The sequence below is a fragment of the Borostomias antarcticus genome (assembly GCF_949987555.1).
Source record: "Borostomias antarcticus genome assembly, chromosome: 1".
In the NCBI taxonomy this organism is placed as follows: domain Eukaryota; kingdom Metazoa; phylum Chordata; class Actinopteri; order Stomiiformes; family Stomiidae; genus Borostomias; species Borostomias antarcticus.
The window spans coordinates 43,320,655-43,337,607 of NC_140234.1; the positions used below are offsets into that span (position 1 = coordinate 43,320,655).

Genomic DNA, 16,953 nt, shown 5'->3' on the forward strand with positions numbered 1-16,953 from the left:
ACTGTAATGTAATGATGATCTATGGTGATTCAGTAGATTTATCTGCCCCTAGTGTTCTGAGTAATGCTCTCTATACATGTGCAGGGCGGCAGAGTTTGCTGTATGGGTCATGGATACTGATGTTGTAGAGGAGGAATATGCAAGAGCGTGTGACGGATGTGATATGTGCGGAGAATGACAGTTGGTCGTCCACAGATGGCATGGCAACATAACTACAACAAAGTTCATGCTACAATGGTTGGTATGGTGCCGATTTAAGAACCTGAATGCACTGAAAAGGTTTGTGTCTATACTGTTATAATTATTATTTACTATATACTAATATTATGAAAGGAACATTATTCTCTTTTCAACAAGCACTGGAAGGAGTGTCTGTATGTCTGTCTCAAGGTTATTATAGTTAACGAAAACTAACTAAAAAACGAAAACTAGGTGTGAAAAAACATTTTAGTTAACTGAAATAAAAATAAAAACTAGACTTTACAAAAAAACGATAACTAACTAAAACTGTATTGTGTGTTTACAAAACTAACTAAAATAAACTAAAATTATTGAGAAAATATCCTTAGTTTTAGTCTTTTTCATTTCATACATAAGCCTAGTATTTTGGGTGGATATGAAATCTATCCTCCATTTTTTTTTAGCTGTGTCCCTGCACAGAAGTAACCTGACGTGCGCCAGATGGTTTGTTTCACATGGAGTGAAACAACGTGAGCTTGTGAGATCAGGATGGTCTCACGAGGCTAGCTCAGAAGAAAAAAAAACTAAAACTAATACTGAAACTAATAAAAACTAAACTAAAACTAAGCATTTTCAAAAAATAAAAACGAAACTAAACTAGCAAACCTGCTTTAAAACTAATCAAAACTAAACTGAAATTGAAAACAAAAAGTTAAAACGATATAAAAATAAAAACTAATGAAAAAAGCAAAACTATTATAACCTTGGTCTGTCTATATTTACATTTTCTCGAGAACCAGGCACTGTATGAAGTTGAAATTCAGCAGCTTTAGGCCTATTGCTCAGGACCCAAGGAAGCCAGTGTCGAGTGAGAAGTATTGCGGTAGGCAGTAGCAGACCTACAGGATTTGGAGGCCATTCTAAAGTGAAACGCGGCCGCTAGGTGGCGACAACATCAATCTCTTCGCCTGTCTGGGCTGAGTTCAGTCCCGACAAAACGTTGCAAAACCTTTATCACGACATTAACGGTGGCAAGGTGCGTTGAACACCTATGGTGTGTTCTGCAAGCATTGCACCTAGTTGATAGGGCGAGGAGTTATAACAGTCTGCCGATTCGGTAACACCTCTGACACACCCACCAAACGAGAAGAAACCTACCTCAAAGGCCGTCGCACACCGTTTCGAGGAAATCGCACACAGTTTCGGGGAAATATCGTTCAACTCGGAAACCTATCGTTCAACTCGGAAACCTTAGCAAAACGGTGGAAAACGTTTTTAGATTGAACTCACCCCAAGGTCTACGTCATCGTTATGTGTTCCGGGAGAGAGACGCGTGTCGCTCCAGATCCGTGGAGCGAAGGGTGCAAACATGTCACGATACTGTTGTGTCGCTGGCGAGAAAGAGGGACCACTGTCACTTTAATTGATCACGAATAATTAAAATGGGACTTGAGGTTTTGATATATTGGCCGAACATTATTGGTGAGAATAATTGATTTGTTTGTGTGCGGCTCGAGAGGCATGCGTCATTGCACTGTAACGTTAGCTACACTACATAACACGGCAGAAGGCTACCTGGTAGTACTAGCATTTGAATCTGAAGTTACGTTGCAACTTGTAGTAGTGTAGCCTATTAGTAGCCTAACCTAATAAGCAATGATACATGTTTGTAAATTCACAAAGGCTATGTTAGAGCGGCTCTTGTCCTTGCTGCCTGGTCAACATTTAACAACCCAGCTGTCTTTGTGTGCCTCTACTCCACCTTTGTCAACCTAGATGGTAAAGTAATAATTTCACTAACTTATTCTACTGCGATTTGTGTTGTTTCGACCAATCTACGTGAATGGCGTCACACATCTTTTCTGTGCTTTAGGGGTTGATGGCTGGGTGGCCAGGAGACTGGGGCAGGCCTCCCGGTACGGAGCCTGGCTGGACGTGGTGATAGATAACCTTGGCAGAGGCATGCTGTGGAGCTTGATATGTAAGGTACAGTATGCAACACTGAGCACAGCTGATTATTGCTGGTCTCTGTCTCTCTCTAGATAAAGATATTACAGATAGACTGCTAGACAAAATGTCTAGCAGTGTACCTGGGACTGGAATGAGGAACTGATTAGCACTGATAAGATACTGTAAGGACATGTGATGGCAAGCATCCCAATGTACCTGCACTTGTTACACATAGCAAATACACTTTATATTCTATGCTATTCTATATTGTATAATCCTACTAGTATTGTGTTCTATTCTGTAGTGTGGCTGGCTGGTGTCTTCCATGGAGTGGTGTGTGTTTGTGTGTAACCACAACTCCAGAGGTCCCCAGTGGAAGAGCAGTTTCACAGACAGTCCGTTCTGGGTACAGGCCATCATGGCAAAGGGTGAGAATTTCAGCAAGATGTTGCATGGCTATTTGTTCCAGTGGAAGCTATTGTGGTCAGTGGCACAGCGGTCCTAGACTGAACCTCCTGTAATTAAAACGTTTGCTCCCAGGGTTTGGGACACCGCTGGGCATGTGGGTGATGGGCGGTTTGCACGGCCTCCCCCTGTGGCTGTACGGCTGCCAGCGGGGGATTGTGAGCGCCCCCTCCTGGCTGGAGGTGTCTGGGACTGTGGTGCTGGCGCTGGGCAGGCTGCTGGGCCTGGCGGTGGAGGTAACAGACCACTGCTGCCTGGGATTACAGCCATGCACGCATCTAGCGAAAACACACACACACACGGTGATCACTGCAGGCACCTCAGGTCATAATGAAGTCATGCTGATGGTACGTTTGGCCTCTTGACAACTTGGTGATCCCTCCCTCCCGCCCTCTCTCTCAGATGTGGTGCATATGGTCTCACATCAGAAAGCTCACCAGAGATGACGCAGAGGAGGAGGAAGAGTGACAACTGTTGAAACGATCGTGACTGAAACTAAACTAACCTACTGCCATGATCGAAAAAAAAAAAAAAAAAAAAAAACTAAAGGTCTGTTACAAAGAAACTGCACTACTCAAGAGCCCCTAGGGTCCTAGTGGGCATGATGTTACAATCACTGATGACTAACTTGAATCATTTGAATAAACCTTACTAGACCTAATAGTTATTTGATAGTCTCCTGCAAGACCCACAGTCTTGTGTGAAGGTAAACTATTACTATGTTGGCAGCTCTCCATTCCCTTATAATTACAACTTTTCATAAAACTCAGACTTACTGGTAGCCAGTACTGAGATGCAAGTTATTTTTCTGCTGTATTATTTTGGGTTTAGATAAACCTCTAAAATTATGCTTTTTATATTTAATTTATCTCGATGTATGTACTGTATGTTGTATGTTGTACTGTATGTTGTACTGTATGTTGTACTGTATGTTGGTTTTACAATTTCTTCAGTGAAAAGCCAAAGAAGATAATTGGAGGTTAGATTCTTCAGGTTATCGTGTGTCTCATATTGTTTTCCCTGGTTTGGAGCAGTAGCTTTGTTGGGAGGCCTGAACAGAGGGCTGGAGATTTTTTCGGTTGGATTTTCAAAATCTAGATTAGGCTACTCTTCCTGGTTGCTCCAAAACCACCTGCCATACCTTTAATTGAATGAGCTGGGTGCACTTGTATTTGTTAAGTATATATCGCTGCAATTCTTTTTTTAAGCCTTACAATTATCTATTTTTTACCTTTCATATACTTTTAATATTTACTTTTGATATATTTTGCCAGTGTACCCAATAATGTTTTGAAAGACTGCACTTTTATGACTGCTTAAAAGGTCGAAAGTCCAAAGGGCAGTCTATATGATCCGTGGCAATAGTTTACAACTCAACATTTACATGTTAATTAAGTATAAATTCAGACCATGCATACTGGGGTAAGACACACAGACAGAAGTGACAAATAATCTGTTCTCTGGGGCTGCGTTCCGAATCGCATACTACCCTAATATATAGTATGCCAAAACAGGATGTAGTATGTCCCAATATAGTATGCCACATGCAGAATGGCAAAAATACCAGAATGTCCTACTACATCCGGTCGTATTTTGCAGTATGCAAGCCAGCAGGCTTTTCTGGCTATAATGACCCACAATCCTGTGCGCAGCGGAAATGTGGGTCACGTGCAAGTCGTGACAACTGTAGACGAATGTTGCGTTATGGACAGCGACGGATGTGGGTAAATTTCAAGGCGCAATGTTATGACAAGGTAGTATGTCCCAATTGGATGCCTACTGCTTGCAAAGTACGTACTTTCTAAGGGCAGCTGTAGTAGGTACTGGTAGTAAGTAAGTAGAAGTATGCGATTCATAACGCAGCCCGGGTCTTCAATTACTGCTGCTGTTCTGGCGCAGTTTGCATTCATTTCACAAAGGGGATAGGTTGGTTGGCCCAAGGCAGCGGGACGGGTTTGGGGAGCCTCAACTCACTAACCTCGTCACTGGGACCCGCCCATTCTGTCCTTCTCATTGTGAAAACATGCCAAAACATGCATCTTCATGACTCCGAGATAAATACACATCCACCATTTTGAGAGATCACAGCTTTATTTAGCATCTTCCACTTGTCTTGTCCATCTTAGTCTGATCAAGCAAGGCAGCCCCCCCCATCCTCCAGCCCATCACAGTCCCTAGTCCCTTCCTGACACGGGTCACATTGTGGACCACTATTTATTGCCACATCCAGATGCACCCATTAAGATCACTTCCCCCTGTTACATTCCAAGAGTAACATTCGTTTCTGGAGGCTACTTGGGAGCCAGTTCCCACACAGTTGCAGATACATGGGTCTGGTCAGGTCAGTCAGTCACTTGAGGAGAGGCCTGGAAGTAGCATTCTCTGCTAACTGAAACATCCTTGGCAGTTGGCAGGTGTATTTTCCAGTCACTATCTGATAGTTAGCCAGTAGTTGCAATGCTTGGCCGGGGTTTAGGAGTTAGTGGGACTTAAGAAAGTAAGCGGGAGTGCGAGGGAGAAGACTGCCTCTCGACGCCAGGGCGGGGTAGCCGAGTGTCCTTTAAGGGCTAGTAAGGCTTGGACTTCAGCTGGGGCTGGGCTAGGGTGTTACAGCACTCTGCAGCAGACGCAAATACGCTCACTACTGCAAAGGGACATCCAACAGCTATTGAGCAACAAAGAGCACAGAAAAGAGTCCATCGTAGCACTGAGTCGAGAGCAAGGCGAAGATACTTTTTCTTATATTGACAAAAGGAAAAACATCGGCTTCATAGCTAAAGACAAAAGGTGTGACGTGTGAATGTAAAAGCGCTTTGTCAGTGCAGTTTGATATAGGCAGAAGGGGACCGCTTATGCCTCAACTTGCACAAATACAAAGAGATTCTTAGATCCCCAATGAGAGAATTTCTAACAGTTTGGAGAGAATAGATGGATTGAGGATCAAGTGCACAGAGGTTAAAACACACAATTGGATTGATCCCCAGGTTGTGTCCTTTTCAGAACAACGCTGAAATGCGGGTCCACAGACAACGTCTGACAGGCATACGGGCAGAACAGGCCAGTGTAAGGCTGCTATTCATCAATGGAGCCCTGCACTACTCATGATGGCCTACATCTAAGCAGGCATACTCACTCACTTACTGTATGCACATAAACAAGTTTCACCTGTCAGTAAACAGGCCCTACCACACACCCTCTCTCCCCATTGTCCATCCATACATTTTCTGAGTAACTCCCAGCTTCCCTCACAAACCATTTGGCGCATACATCTGCAAAGTTTACATATAACACACTTTGCATATAAATTATTAGCATTTAAATTAATCTAGGTCAGTACTATTCTCAAAAGTAAAATCAAATGAAACCACAAAAAAGCCAGTATATGTGTAGTCACAATATATCCACTAGTCCAATAGTCCATTGAATATACCTCTCCAGAATGGTCCAAAATAAATTGTTTATTTCACAGAAGGTCCAAGGAATGTATTTGAGGACCTGCAACACACTATGAAAGACAGTCAGACAGAGAGGCAGAGTTCATCCTTTAAATGAGGTGTTTCTTGTGAGAATGCTATGGACTGCTCAGATAAAACCACCAACATCATTTTATTGTACAAGTGACAAAAAAAAACAGAACTTTTCTTTCTTCGTCCCCTGTCCCCCTCAGTGGTGTTGATATCGGTGAGGACAGTGGTTGAGACATAGTAAATAGTGTTTTGTGTGGCCAGTAGGCCGCAGACAGAAAATAAGGGGCAGTGGTAAAAAAAAAAAAACATACTGGGTATTCCAGGACATGTCAATTCTTCCAGGGTGTGGATTAGAGATGACAGTCTCACCATGGTTCAGCTACGACACCCACCGAAGCCCTAACCAAGAAAAACCTAAAAAGAGTGACTTGTGAGGAATTCCATAGTCTTGGTTGTTGTTGTTTTCCCCCATAGGCTTTTTTTTCAAGGTGATGATGCTCCTTGACACACTGTGTATGTTTTTTTTTTATATTAAAAAGTTCACAAATATGTATTTTCTTCTCAAATTTCTTTTCGACTTGCTGGTGCCAGTGGAGGTGGCATGTGAGGCTGTTGTGGGTCCGATTTTATTTGTCTTTATGTGTGACCGACGTACGAACTCCAGAGTGTTTGTAGCATATACTTTATGGTGCATGTCCCTCAGCCCAGGCATGGGCGGATGGGTCCGAGGCTCTGGGCCAACAGGAAGGCCTGCACCACTTCCTGGGTTTGCTGGGGGGAGGTGTTGACGTCCTCAAGGGCGTCAGCCACAGCAAACTGCCTGTCCCTCAGGCGGTTCCAATTGGACAGCACGTTGTGGTACTCGAACACCTTCTCGTAGTTCCCCACAGAGTTGTAGAGCTTGATCAGGCCCCGGTAGTCGTACTCCAGCCCACTGTAGCCCTCCCCAAACAGCTTCTTGCCTAAGGGGGACCAGAAAGTGGATGTTAGCATGCATGCGTGTGTGTGTGTGTTGTTAACAATATAAACAAGGATTGAGCATATGGTGAGGTGAATTCTGGAGCAATCTTTCCATTTTGTGAAATAAAAAAGAGGCCAAATCAGATGGGTGAATTGAATTTGAATTCATTTCCTGGTGACCTCAACAGGCACAAAAACTGCAGTATAAGATTTAAGATGTCAAGATTTTAAACATTTAAATATGGCTATGATAAATCAAAAGCGACACGTGTTTGAGCTCCTCTACGAAAACTGTCTTTGTAGACTGCTGTTTGGTTCTGTTACAGAAAATATAATTTAAGCCGCAAGCGGCAATGATGGTTACGCCCCCTTAAGACTGACAGACAGGAGGAGACTGACGCTCTCTCTCTCTCTCCAGTTCTCTCTCTGCCATCCACCTAATGACCAAATAAGGTTTGTAGCTGGTTCTCGCTAGATCAGTATGGTATGACAGCACCATCTACTCTGTATTGAGGTCATTGTGTAACACATTTACCACGGGCACAATTGTATATACCATCCAGCCGCAGACTGACAGGCAGGTGGGTAGACTGACAGACAGGTGGGTAGACTGGTAGACGGGTGGGTAGACTGACAGACAGGTGGGTAGACGGGTGGGTAGACTGACAGACAGGTGGGTAGACTGGTAGACAGGTGGGTAGACTGGTAGACAGGTGGGTAGACTGGTAGACAGGTGGGTAGACTGGTAGACAGGTGGGTAGACTGACAGACAGGTGGGTAGACTGGTAGACAGGTGGGTAGACTGACAGGCAGGTGGGTAGACTGACAGGTGGGTAGACTGACAAACAGGTGGGTAGACTGACAGACAGGTGGGTAGACTGACAGACAGGTGGGTAGACTGACAGGCAAGTGGGTAGACTGGTAGACCGACAGGCAGGTGGGTAGACTGACAGACAGGTGGGTAGACTGACAGGGTGGCCCACCAAGTAAATCCAGCAAGACCAGCTAATGACCAGCTAAGGTTTGTAGCTGGTTTTCACTGGATTCAATATGGCATGACAGCGTCATCTATTCTGTACTGAGGTCATTGTGTCACACACTTACCAGTATGTTATATACTACCTAGCAGCCAGAGGGCAGTGTGCATGTTTTGAAACTGCTGTACTTAGCATAAAGTGCCACATTTGTCACACCACAAATCGAAACGTGTTCTTATCACACTTGATTGAGACAATGACCAAGAGTACAAATGTGCGATGCCGACTGAATCGGGTAAAGCGTTCATGAAAAAATTGTCTTTAGAGCGCTATATTAGCATTAGAATTAGCTTCCGGACAAAATGGTCGAATTTCAAATGCCTGTAATTTCCGTCTTTTTTCTAAATTCTTTTTTTTTTTATATCTCTTCGTGTTAAAGTGAGTTTCAGATCCCTGGAATACTGTTGTACAAAATAAGCACTTATGCACTCCTTAAATTCCAGTTTCTCCGCCATCTTGGATTGGATTTCTTAGCTGTGAACAGTGCACCCTATACAGTCAGCCAAACTTTGATACCTTGCCCTACCACGTGGTCAGAGCAACTACAATGGCAGCCAAGTTTTAGACCGTTTGGGACCACTCCAGACCACTTCCTTATTCAGTGTTGCACAATAGCCGCTAGGAGGTGTCATTGAGCAAGCAAACTCAATTCGCCTGGCAGTAAGCCTGTAGGATAACTGCCTATAGTTTAAGCGTATATTATTTGTATTATATCATGTATATTGTACATGATATTGTATATTGTGCATATTGACATAGTCTATAAGCAAGATGAAGGTTGCTACTGCGACTTATTCTCATGTGATTTCGACCCTAGACAAGATCCAGAGTTAGCAAATCACTTCCTCTTTCTTTTGCTGTCACTTCTGTTAGTATTTGCATTATCTTCATGAGTGCTGCAACATGAACTCTAGCAGGTATATCAGAGTATTTCAGTATAGGCTACTGTGATGTCTCGTACCTTATTGTATCCATCTATAACACCTTGCCGCTATCAGGGGCAGTGGTAAAAAAAAAAACACTGGGTATTCCAGGACATGTCAATTCTTCCAGGGTGTGGATGAGAGATGACAGTCTCACCATGGTTCAGCTACGACACCCACCGAAGCCCTAACCAAGAAAAACCTAAAAAGAGCGACTTGTGAGGAATTCCATAGTCTTGGTTGTTTTCCCCCATAAGCTTTTTTTTCAAGGTGATGATGCTCCTTGACATACTGAGTATGTTTTTTTTATATTAAAAAGAAAAAGTTCACAAATATGTAATTTATTCTCAAATTTCTTTTCGACTTGCTGGTGCCAGTGGAGGTGGCATGTGAGGCTGTTGTGTGTCCAATTTTATTTGTGTTTATGTGTGACCGACATACAAACTCCAGTGTGTTTGTAGCATATACTGTGTATGTGCAAACTGTATGGTGCATGTCCCTCAGCCCAGGCACACCTTGCCGTTATGAAAATCCAAATTTCTCCACCCTGGGGAATAACAAAAGCTATCCTATCCAATTAACCAGCAATATTCCTACTGCTGCGATTTAACGTCCACTCGCTCATTCAAACACTTATGCAATGAACGGACTAATATCCATTCATTCATTCATTTTGGCATGAAATGGTCCGTAGGACTGATGGTGAATGAGTGTGAATAGGCTATGTCATCAATAGCGTAATTATCACAAACATTTGAATAGATTCCTCCCTGTCTTTCTGACATTCGCTACCAGCAAACACTAAAAATACATGCCCTCAATTTATGTTTATTAGGCTATTATTAGCCTATCCGACCATACAACTGGACCACTTCAATGAATGTTGAATGTAATTTTATTCTTTCAGTTTTACAGAATAGTGTCCACAAATGCATGTGCCATCTGACAAGAAATAGGCATATCCTACTGAAAATACATGTCGCCTAACACTCAGTGAGTAGGAAGCCTAGTGGCCCATATTCAATCAATCAATCAAAGCTTTATTTGTATAGCGCATTTCATACCCAGAGGCAACACAATGCGCTTTGCCACCACCAGCCGCAATGAGTTTGGGTATCACTGTCTGGAGATGGTCGATGTGGTCATTGTATTCCTCCCTGGTCAGCCTCTCGTAACAGAATTCGACTTGTGTCTATCAGGCTTGGCTGAATGTAGCCTCGCGTCACCTGGCTCTTCTCAGCTAGGCTGAATGACTTTCATTGTGAAAAGATAGTCTATATTTTTCTGATAGGTTTGATTTTTGACTTTTGAAATATAATTATTTCGATACGCAAAATACGCTTTGAAACGAATAAATTACGTATTTTGGAATTACATTGGCCAACATTGCAGCATTATTTTGACGCTAGTGAATTGGCTGATTGATAGATGGGACGTAAAGGGGTCAACATTTGCAAAACAAAATTTCATTACTAAAAGTACCACCCTAAAACAGTAGGATGGAGAGTTGAAGCCGCAAGCCTCATGTTACAAGTCTGCAGCACTAACGATTGTGCCACTTGGGCGGCCGTGTTTGTGTGTGCCTTCAATCAAATAAACGTATCATGCGTTGGTAAATACGGGTTGAAATGAAATAATCCTCACTGGTTTACTGCTATTTATTGATTGTATATTTAATGTTGTAATGTTGTTACTCTGACTGCATCGTTGAAAATAGGGGTTGAAAATTAGTAATTTTTGAGTTTCTAAAGAATCTGAATCTAAAGAATTAATGAAATCCAATCAGTTGGTAAAAGGATATCCCTTCAAATAACCAATTTCATGGAGGCTCTTTTATGGTCTCTGCTAATCCAAAAAAGCAGTTTGCAATTCAGACCGGTTGAACTGAGAAACTTAGCCTACATTATAAGCAAAGGCAACCAGAATGTCAGAGAAGCCTAGTAGCCTACTGTCCCTGTAGCTGTGCTCTACTGTCCCTCGTGGTTGCGGATTGTTATTATTTTACTGCCGCTGCCACTGTCATTGTTGCTCTGACCACGTGGTAGGGCGAAGTATTGAAGTTTGGCTGACTGTATATAGACTTGGATTCTCACATGCCTGTGAAATTTATGAGAAGAAATGTTTTGTAAGTTTTGTGAAATTCTCAACCTGCATCCAAATCCATCATGGGTCCATATGGCAAAGTTTCTCCCCATGAGGAATGACGTAAGTTTACCAAGTTTCATACATTTTTGTCCAACGGCATGGAAGTGCCAGCACTTTGAACTTTGCCTTTTTGAATCTATGACTGTAGCGCCCCCTAGGGTCGAATTGTGGTGCCTCTTTATGCCTTGGTTACTCATGGTCTGTAGTTGAAGATGAAGAGGAAGAAGAATACCAACAATTACAAGAGGGTTCATACGCTAATGCATAGGACCCCTAATTATTAAAGAGCTTTAAAACAAACAAAAAATGCTTGCGGCTGAGGGTGCCTCCTCCCTTAGAGGCAGGGCCCAACCTGATTCTAATCGGGTGCATCTGCTGAAATTCAATCAGCAACATAGGGCATTCCTCTAGAGCAGGGGTACTCAAATACAAATTCTTAAGGTCCACCACCAATATAATCCAAAAGTTCGTCTTTAAAAAAAACAATTATAATACAACCCCCCACCCAGCTGGTTCACACACACACACACACACCCAACAAAGGTGAATCAAACCATTTTAAGTCCCGTCTCCTCTCCCATCTCCTCGCTTCGTCTTCTTTCTCTCCTCCTGTCTCCTCTCCTCACCTCCTGTATCCTCTCTCCTCTCCTCTTGTCTCCTCTCCTCACTTCCTGTATCCTCTCCTCCTGTCTTATTTCCTCACCTCCTGTATCCTCTCCTCACCTCCCGTATCCTCTCCTCACCTCCCGTATCCACTCCTCCTGTCCAATTTTATCCCATTGATTTTTCTGGAAAGGTTGCTTCAAAATGACTATTTTGTTTCATAGTGGCGTTTCAAATTGCCACTACAAGAGCTACCGTTTTGTGGCATATTAAGCACTTCGCTAAGGTGCTCGTTGGAGGTAGGATGAAGGCATATTTTTCTATCTATTCATCTGAATGACCTATTTTCACTGTCGACTTTTCTTTTGGCCACCTTTGAATATGCCAGCTACATTAGAAATAACTGAGGCTATAACTAACGTCAGACTAGCTACTAGCTAGCTAACTGCAGACGAAACTAACGTTACTATAGTTGCGCTGTCAACTCACATGACCGCAGTGTTGCCAGATCGGATTGACAATTTTCCAACTGCCTAGTGTTATCAAAGCTCCCAATGTTATCGGAAAACCTCCAAATCTGGCAACACTGCCGACGCCAACCCCTCGAAGCAGAGGACATTCAAAGTGCTGCTTGCAGCGGAGAAAGCGGAAAAATCTGACTCGTTGCATTGTGGCAATGTCTCGGAAATAATACTATGAAAAGTATAATTTGCTCAGAGTCCGGAGACAGCTGTGGTTGGGTCCGGACCGGAGTCCGGACTTTGAAGATGGATGCTCTGCCTTATTTGGGAGTGTGGGCATACCAAAAGACAAACCGTGAATGTGAAGGAGACTGAATTTACCCTAAGCAGATGGGACTTTTCCCTCACTGCTAGGTCGTAGCGCAAACATCACATAGTAGGGATGTCACAATACCAACAATTTGATAAATAATTAAAAAATCAATACCACAGGAAAAAAAAGAAGTAAAAATCCCATGTAGCCTACTTCAACATACAGCCTATTTTATTAAATCATCTTCTGTCTGATACTGTAGGCTACTGTGAAAGGAAGATTATGAGACCTCAATTATCGGGTAGCTTAGCTCAGTGACTAAGAAAACAGCATAGGACTACACAGATACCTGTGGATACACAGGCATTATGCAAAATAAAAACCTGATGGGCTAAAATGTTTCTTTAAGGCTTGGCTATAGAGAAGCAGCTGACCTCAACAAGACGTGGTGGTTATGGCTAGCACTAGCTAAGCTAGCAAGTAGCACTAGCCAAACAGCCCAAGATGTGTTTTTTTAAAGCCATTTCAAGTTTTTGACTCATTTTGGTAGGTTACTATCAGTCCTCTTGTTTATAGTGGTACAACATAGATTCATAAAATTGAATTGGAAATGGTACATTTTCAAGAGATGTAGCCTAGAATATCTATGTGAAAGTACAGAGGAGAGCCTGATGACGTGAGGCTAATGTGTAAGACAAAGTTGAGCGGGTCTCATTAATATTACTAGACTAGCAGCCGCATACAAACCCATTCTGAGACAAGTTATTTGTGTTGTTTTGTGTCTCCTCAATCCAAGAAAGTTAGCTAACAATACTATGCTATTGGTACACTAGTAGGAGTAATATTCACCCATCAGGTCCAGAAGAATTGCATCCCTGGTACCTACGGTACTGTGGAAAATGAGTACCGTCATATTTTCAGAATTTTGGCATTGACTTGGTAGTCAAGTATCGGTTCTTGTGACATCCCTATTACATAGTGTAGCTTTAACTATCCTACCCAAAGGAACCTGGTATAATCACACACGTGGAGATGGTGATAGGTGCATCTCATGTGTGTGCGCCTCTCACCGATAGCGATGGAGCGCAGGTAAAGCCTCTCGGCGTCCTCGTACTGGTTCATGTCGTAGTTATACAGGGAGGCCAGGTGGCCCACGGACAGAGCCACCTCGTAGTCTTCCTGGCCCAGCAGCTGCTCCTTGATCTGGATGGCCTTGATGTGCATCTCCTCGGCCTCCTGAATGCAACACACACAAAAAATTGGTCAACCGAAACATACATAAACAATGTAAAAATCTATTATGTGTAATAATACATTTGCATATTGGTGGCGGCCTGGCACAAAACATATTACACTGAGCTATTCTGATTCATTGTGTTATTATGATTCACTGAATTATTCTGATTCACTGTTATTCGGATTCACTGAGTTGTTCTGATTCACTGAGTTATTTTGATTCACTGAGTTATTTTGATTCACTGAGTATATAAACATATTACACTGTGTTATTCTGATTCATTGAATATATAAACACATTACTCCGTTATTCTGATTGACTGAGCATATATTGCGCTCCGCATGCAATCTACCACATAATTAGGGGTAGGATAAGTAGGCTACATGTAGGCTACATCCTCTCCCTCTTTCTGTAAAGCGTATTGTGTTGCCTTGGTATATGAAATGAGATATAATTATTAAATTGATCTAACAATCAGTTATAGCAGTGGTATTCTGCTTGATTCCTTTAAATTACAACATCCCACAACTGACAGATGTTGAACCCAGAACAGTAACGTTTCAGTGTTCAACTGGCTTTGTTGGACACCTACTAAGTTAAATAACGTTAGACTGGTGAATAATGCGGATTTAATGTTGGTTTCACAGCGCAAATGATCCGTCTTCTGGTAAGACCCACAGTTGTACTTATTTGACTAACTAGGTCTATAGCGACTGTTCGTAGCTGGCTGAAAGCTATAAGTCTAATAGCCCAAGCCTCCAAGCTTGCGTGGCCGGCTGCAGGCTGCTTTTCCTCGGTGTCGCGGGGGAGACGCGCAATCGTTATACCTTTATCGTACTTTTTCCAAATAATGCAAATTCCAGGATATGGCCTGTTAGGTAGCGTGTATCTTAATTATGTTTGGGGATTAAAAGGTAGTGTGACTGTACACTTCCTGGTGTCGAGGTAACTATGGTTACATGTAGGGATGCACCGATGCATCGGCATCGGCCGATGTTGGCCTTGTTGACTGCCATAGGCCCATCGGCAAATAAAATGTCATTCACCGATGGTAGTGGCCAATGTAATGTCACAACAATTACGGCTTTTTTTGTTGCAAAATGTAGCCTACCCAGCTGCAGATTCGGAGAAGATCCATGACGTAACGCTGCAAACACACGTGTAGTTTGCTTTCAAATTAAAGTGAAATAAAAATGTCGGCCGTGTGGGGATATTTCACCATCTCAGACAAAGATTTGCGCTATGCAACTTATAAAACTTGTTCAAGTGACATTTCAAGAGGAGGTATTAGAGCCAAGGATTTTAACACATCAAATCTAACTGGCCATTTGAAAAGCAGGCATCATTTCGTTGTTTCCCTGTTGTTGAGTGAATCAGGTGAACCCGGTGGCGCGGCGGCCAGGATTCGCCTGCGCGGCGACATTCGCAAAAGTTTAATTTTTTTTACTTTCTGCGGCGGATTCGCGCGGCAACCCATTGGATCCCGCGGCGAGATTGGGCTGAACTGGGCGGCGCAAATTTTCTCGCCGCGCCTGGTGTGAACGTAGCATAAGACATACCTTTTTAATCTCACTTTCATCATGTAGTATTACCTATATTTTATTTTTATACCATTTTTTACTTACTTTCCATTTCTCTTCTTTCTATTCTCGTTTACCATACATGATTTGTTATGTTTAATTCTCTTTATCTACTATTTTAACTGTTTTTAATTTTTCTGTAAAGCACTGTGTGCTACATTTATTTGTATGAACAGTGCTATGTATGACATGTCTATGACCTACGAGGGGGTCTGGGGTTCAGTCTGACCTTGAACTTCCGCATGGACTGGTAAAGGCGCCCCAGGTTGCCATAGTGCTTAGCGGTCTGGACATTGAACTCTCCGAAGGCCTTCTTGGCCAGCTGCAGGGAGGAAAGGTGCAGGTCGTGGGCCTCCTGCAGGAGGCGCTCCTCTGTCTCCTTGTTGTGGCAGTCGATGGCTATCTCCTCCAGGATCAGAGCTGGGGAGGGTGGATGAAGAACAACTCATTAATTGCACTTCACACACACCTACAGGCATAAATACACAAACATACATGCACTTACCACATACCCAAACAAACATGCCAAACATGCCAACAGTTGCACAAAATGAAACACTCATGCCCCCCCCCCCCCCACGCACACACACACATAAGCAAGACTACTTGTACTGTACGGTAATTTGTTATAGACTCTATGTAATTCAGATATGTTAAACAGGCCACTGCGAGACAATGAGGAATAACAGTATCATTTTTGGGTGAAATGTGCTACACTAGAATGAGGGCAAGTCTGGAAGGGAGGAATGATTCATGTTCATGAGAAATGTACATGAACATGAATAACAAGGTGTCCATTCTACTCCATCCCATCAGAAGCTGTGTAGGCTACTCCATGGAACACTCAACAAGGAGGAACTAGAATGCTGAACTGTCATGAAGATTCTAGAATTAGAATGCTGAGCTGTCATGAAGATTCTAGAGCTAGAATGCTGAGCTGTCCTGAAGGTTCTAGAACTAGAATGTTGAGCTGTCATGAAGATTCTAGAACTAGAATGCTGAGCTATCATGAAGATTCTAGAACTAGAATGCCGAGTTGTCATGAAGATTCTCATTTAAAACTAGAATGCTGAGCTGTCATGAAGATTCTACAGATGGTGCCACGGCTCAGTTGTGACATCCTAAGAACTGTCGCCATAACCTCAAAACTCTATTTGGAACATTCTATAAAATTCACAAGAAAAATGTACCTCTGGACTACAGTCACTTTTACATTTTATCTGAACGTTTCGCTTTCTCCCAATGGCTTTTCAACATTTAAATCTTGACTTGAGTTGCTCTGTTGGTGGCGGCAGCCAAGATGGAGCTTCAGGCGTTTTTTCACCTGTTAGTTCACTTTAGTCCACTTATTTGGTTCGCACCAGTTTAGCAAATTGATACATTGTTTCATTTTTGAGCTGGTTTGGTCGCTTTCACACCTATTCTTGGGTTCTTTTCCAGACCAACTGATTCATTGGTGAAGTGAACCAAAATGCATGCTCATTTCACTTATTGGTCAGATGTGTCAGGGGCGGGAGCACCCAAACTGCTCTGTAATTGATGAGTACTGGGATTGATCATGGCACTTGCCATCCTGTATTATATTGTTTGCATTAACCACTATATGCAAACTATACAGTTTGAAAATGAATT

General features: G+C 42.7%; 2 protein-coding genes across 3 annotated transcripts in view; one reads left to right on the forward strand and one right to left on the reverse strand.

Moving 5' to 3' along the window:
* Positions 1-1,582: 1,582 nt before the first annotated feature.
* Positions 1,583-3,063, forward strand: LOC311307036 (uncharacterized protein; the record flags this gene model as incomplete). Its single annotated transcript, XM_084435776.1, has 6 exons — positions 1,583-1,662; positions 1,864-1,959; positions 2,054-2,166; positions 2,435-2,558; positions 2,671-2,831; positions 2,998-3,063. Exons 1-6 carry the CDS (start codon positions 1,623-1,625, stop codon positions 3,061-3,063), a joined length of 600 nt encoding a protein of 199 aa, XP_084291902.1. The 5' UTR covers positions 1,583-1,622.
* A 1,710-nt stretch (positions 3,064-4,773) lies between these two features.
* The window catches only part of LOC311317157 (amyloid protein-binding protein 2-like), a 24,066-nt gene continuing 11,886 nt past the window's right edge, over positions 4,774-16,953 (reverse strand). For both annotated transcript variants that reach the window (XM_084448188.1, XM_084448189.1), the window contains 3 exons: positions 15,551-15,741; positions 13,575-13,740; positions 4,774-7,024 (listed from right to left, as the gene is read on the reverse strand). In XM_084448188.1, the coding sequence (XP_084304314.1) occupies positions 6,762-7,024; positions 13,575-13,740; positions 15,551-15,741 (620 nt within the window). In that variant the 3' untranslated portion in view covers positions 4,774-6,761. The remainder of the gene's footprint in view (positions 7,025-13,574; positions 13,741-15,550; positions 15,742-16,953) is intronic.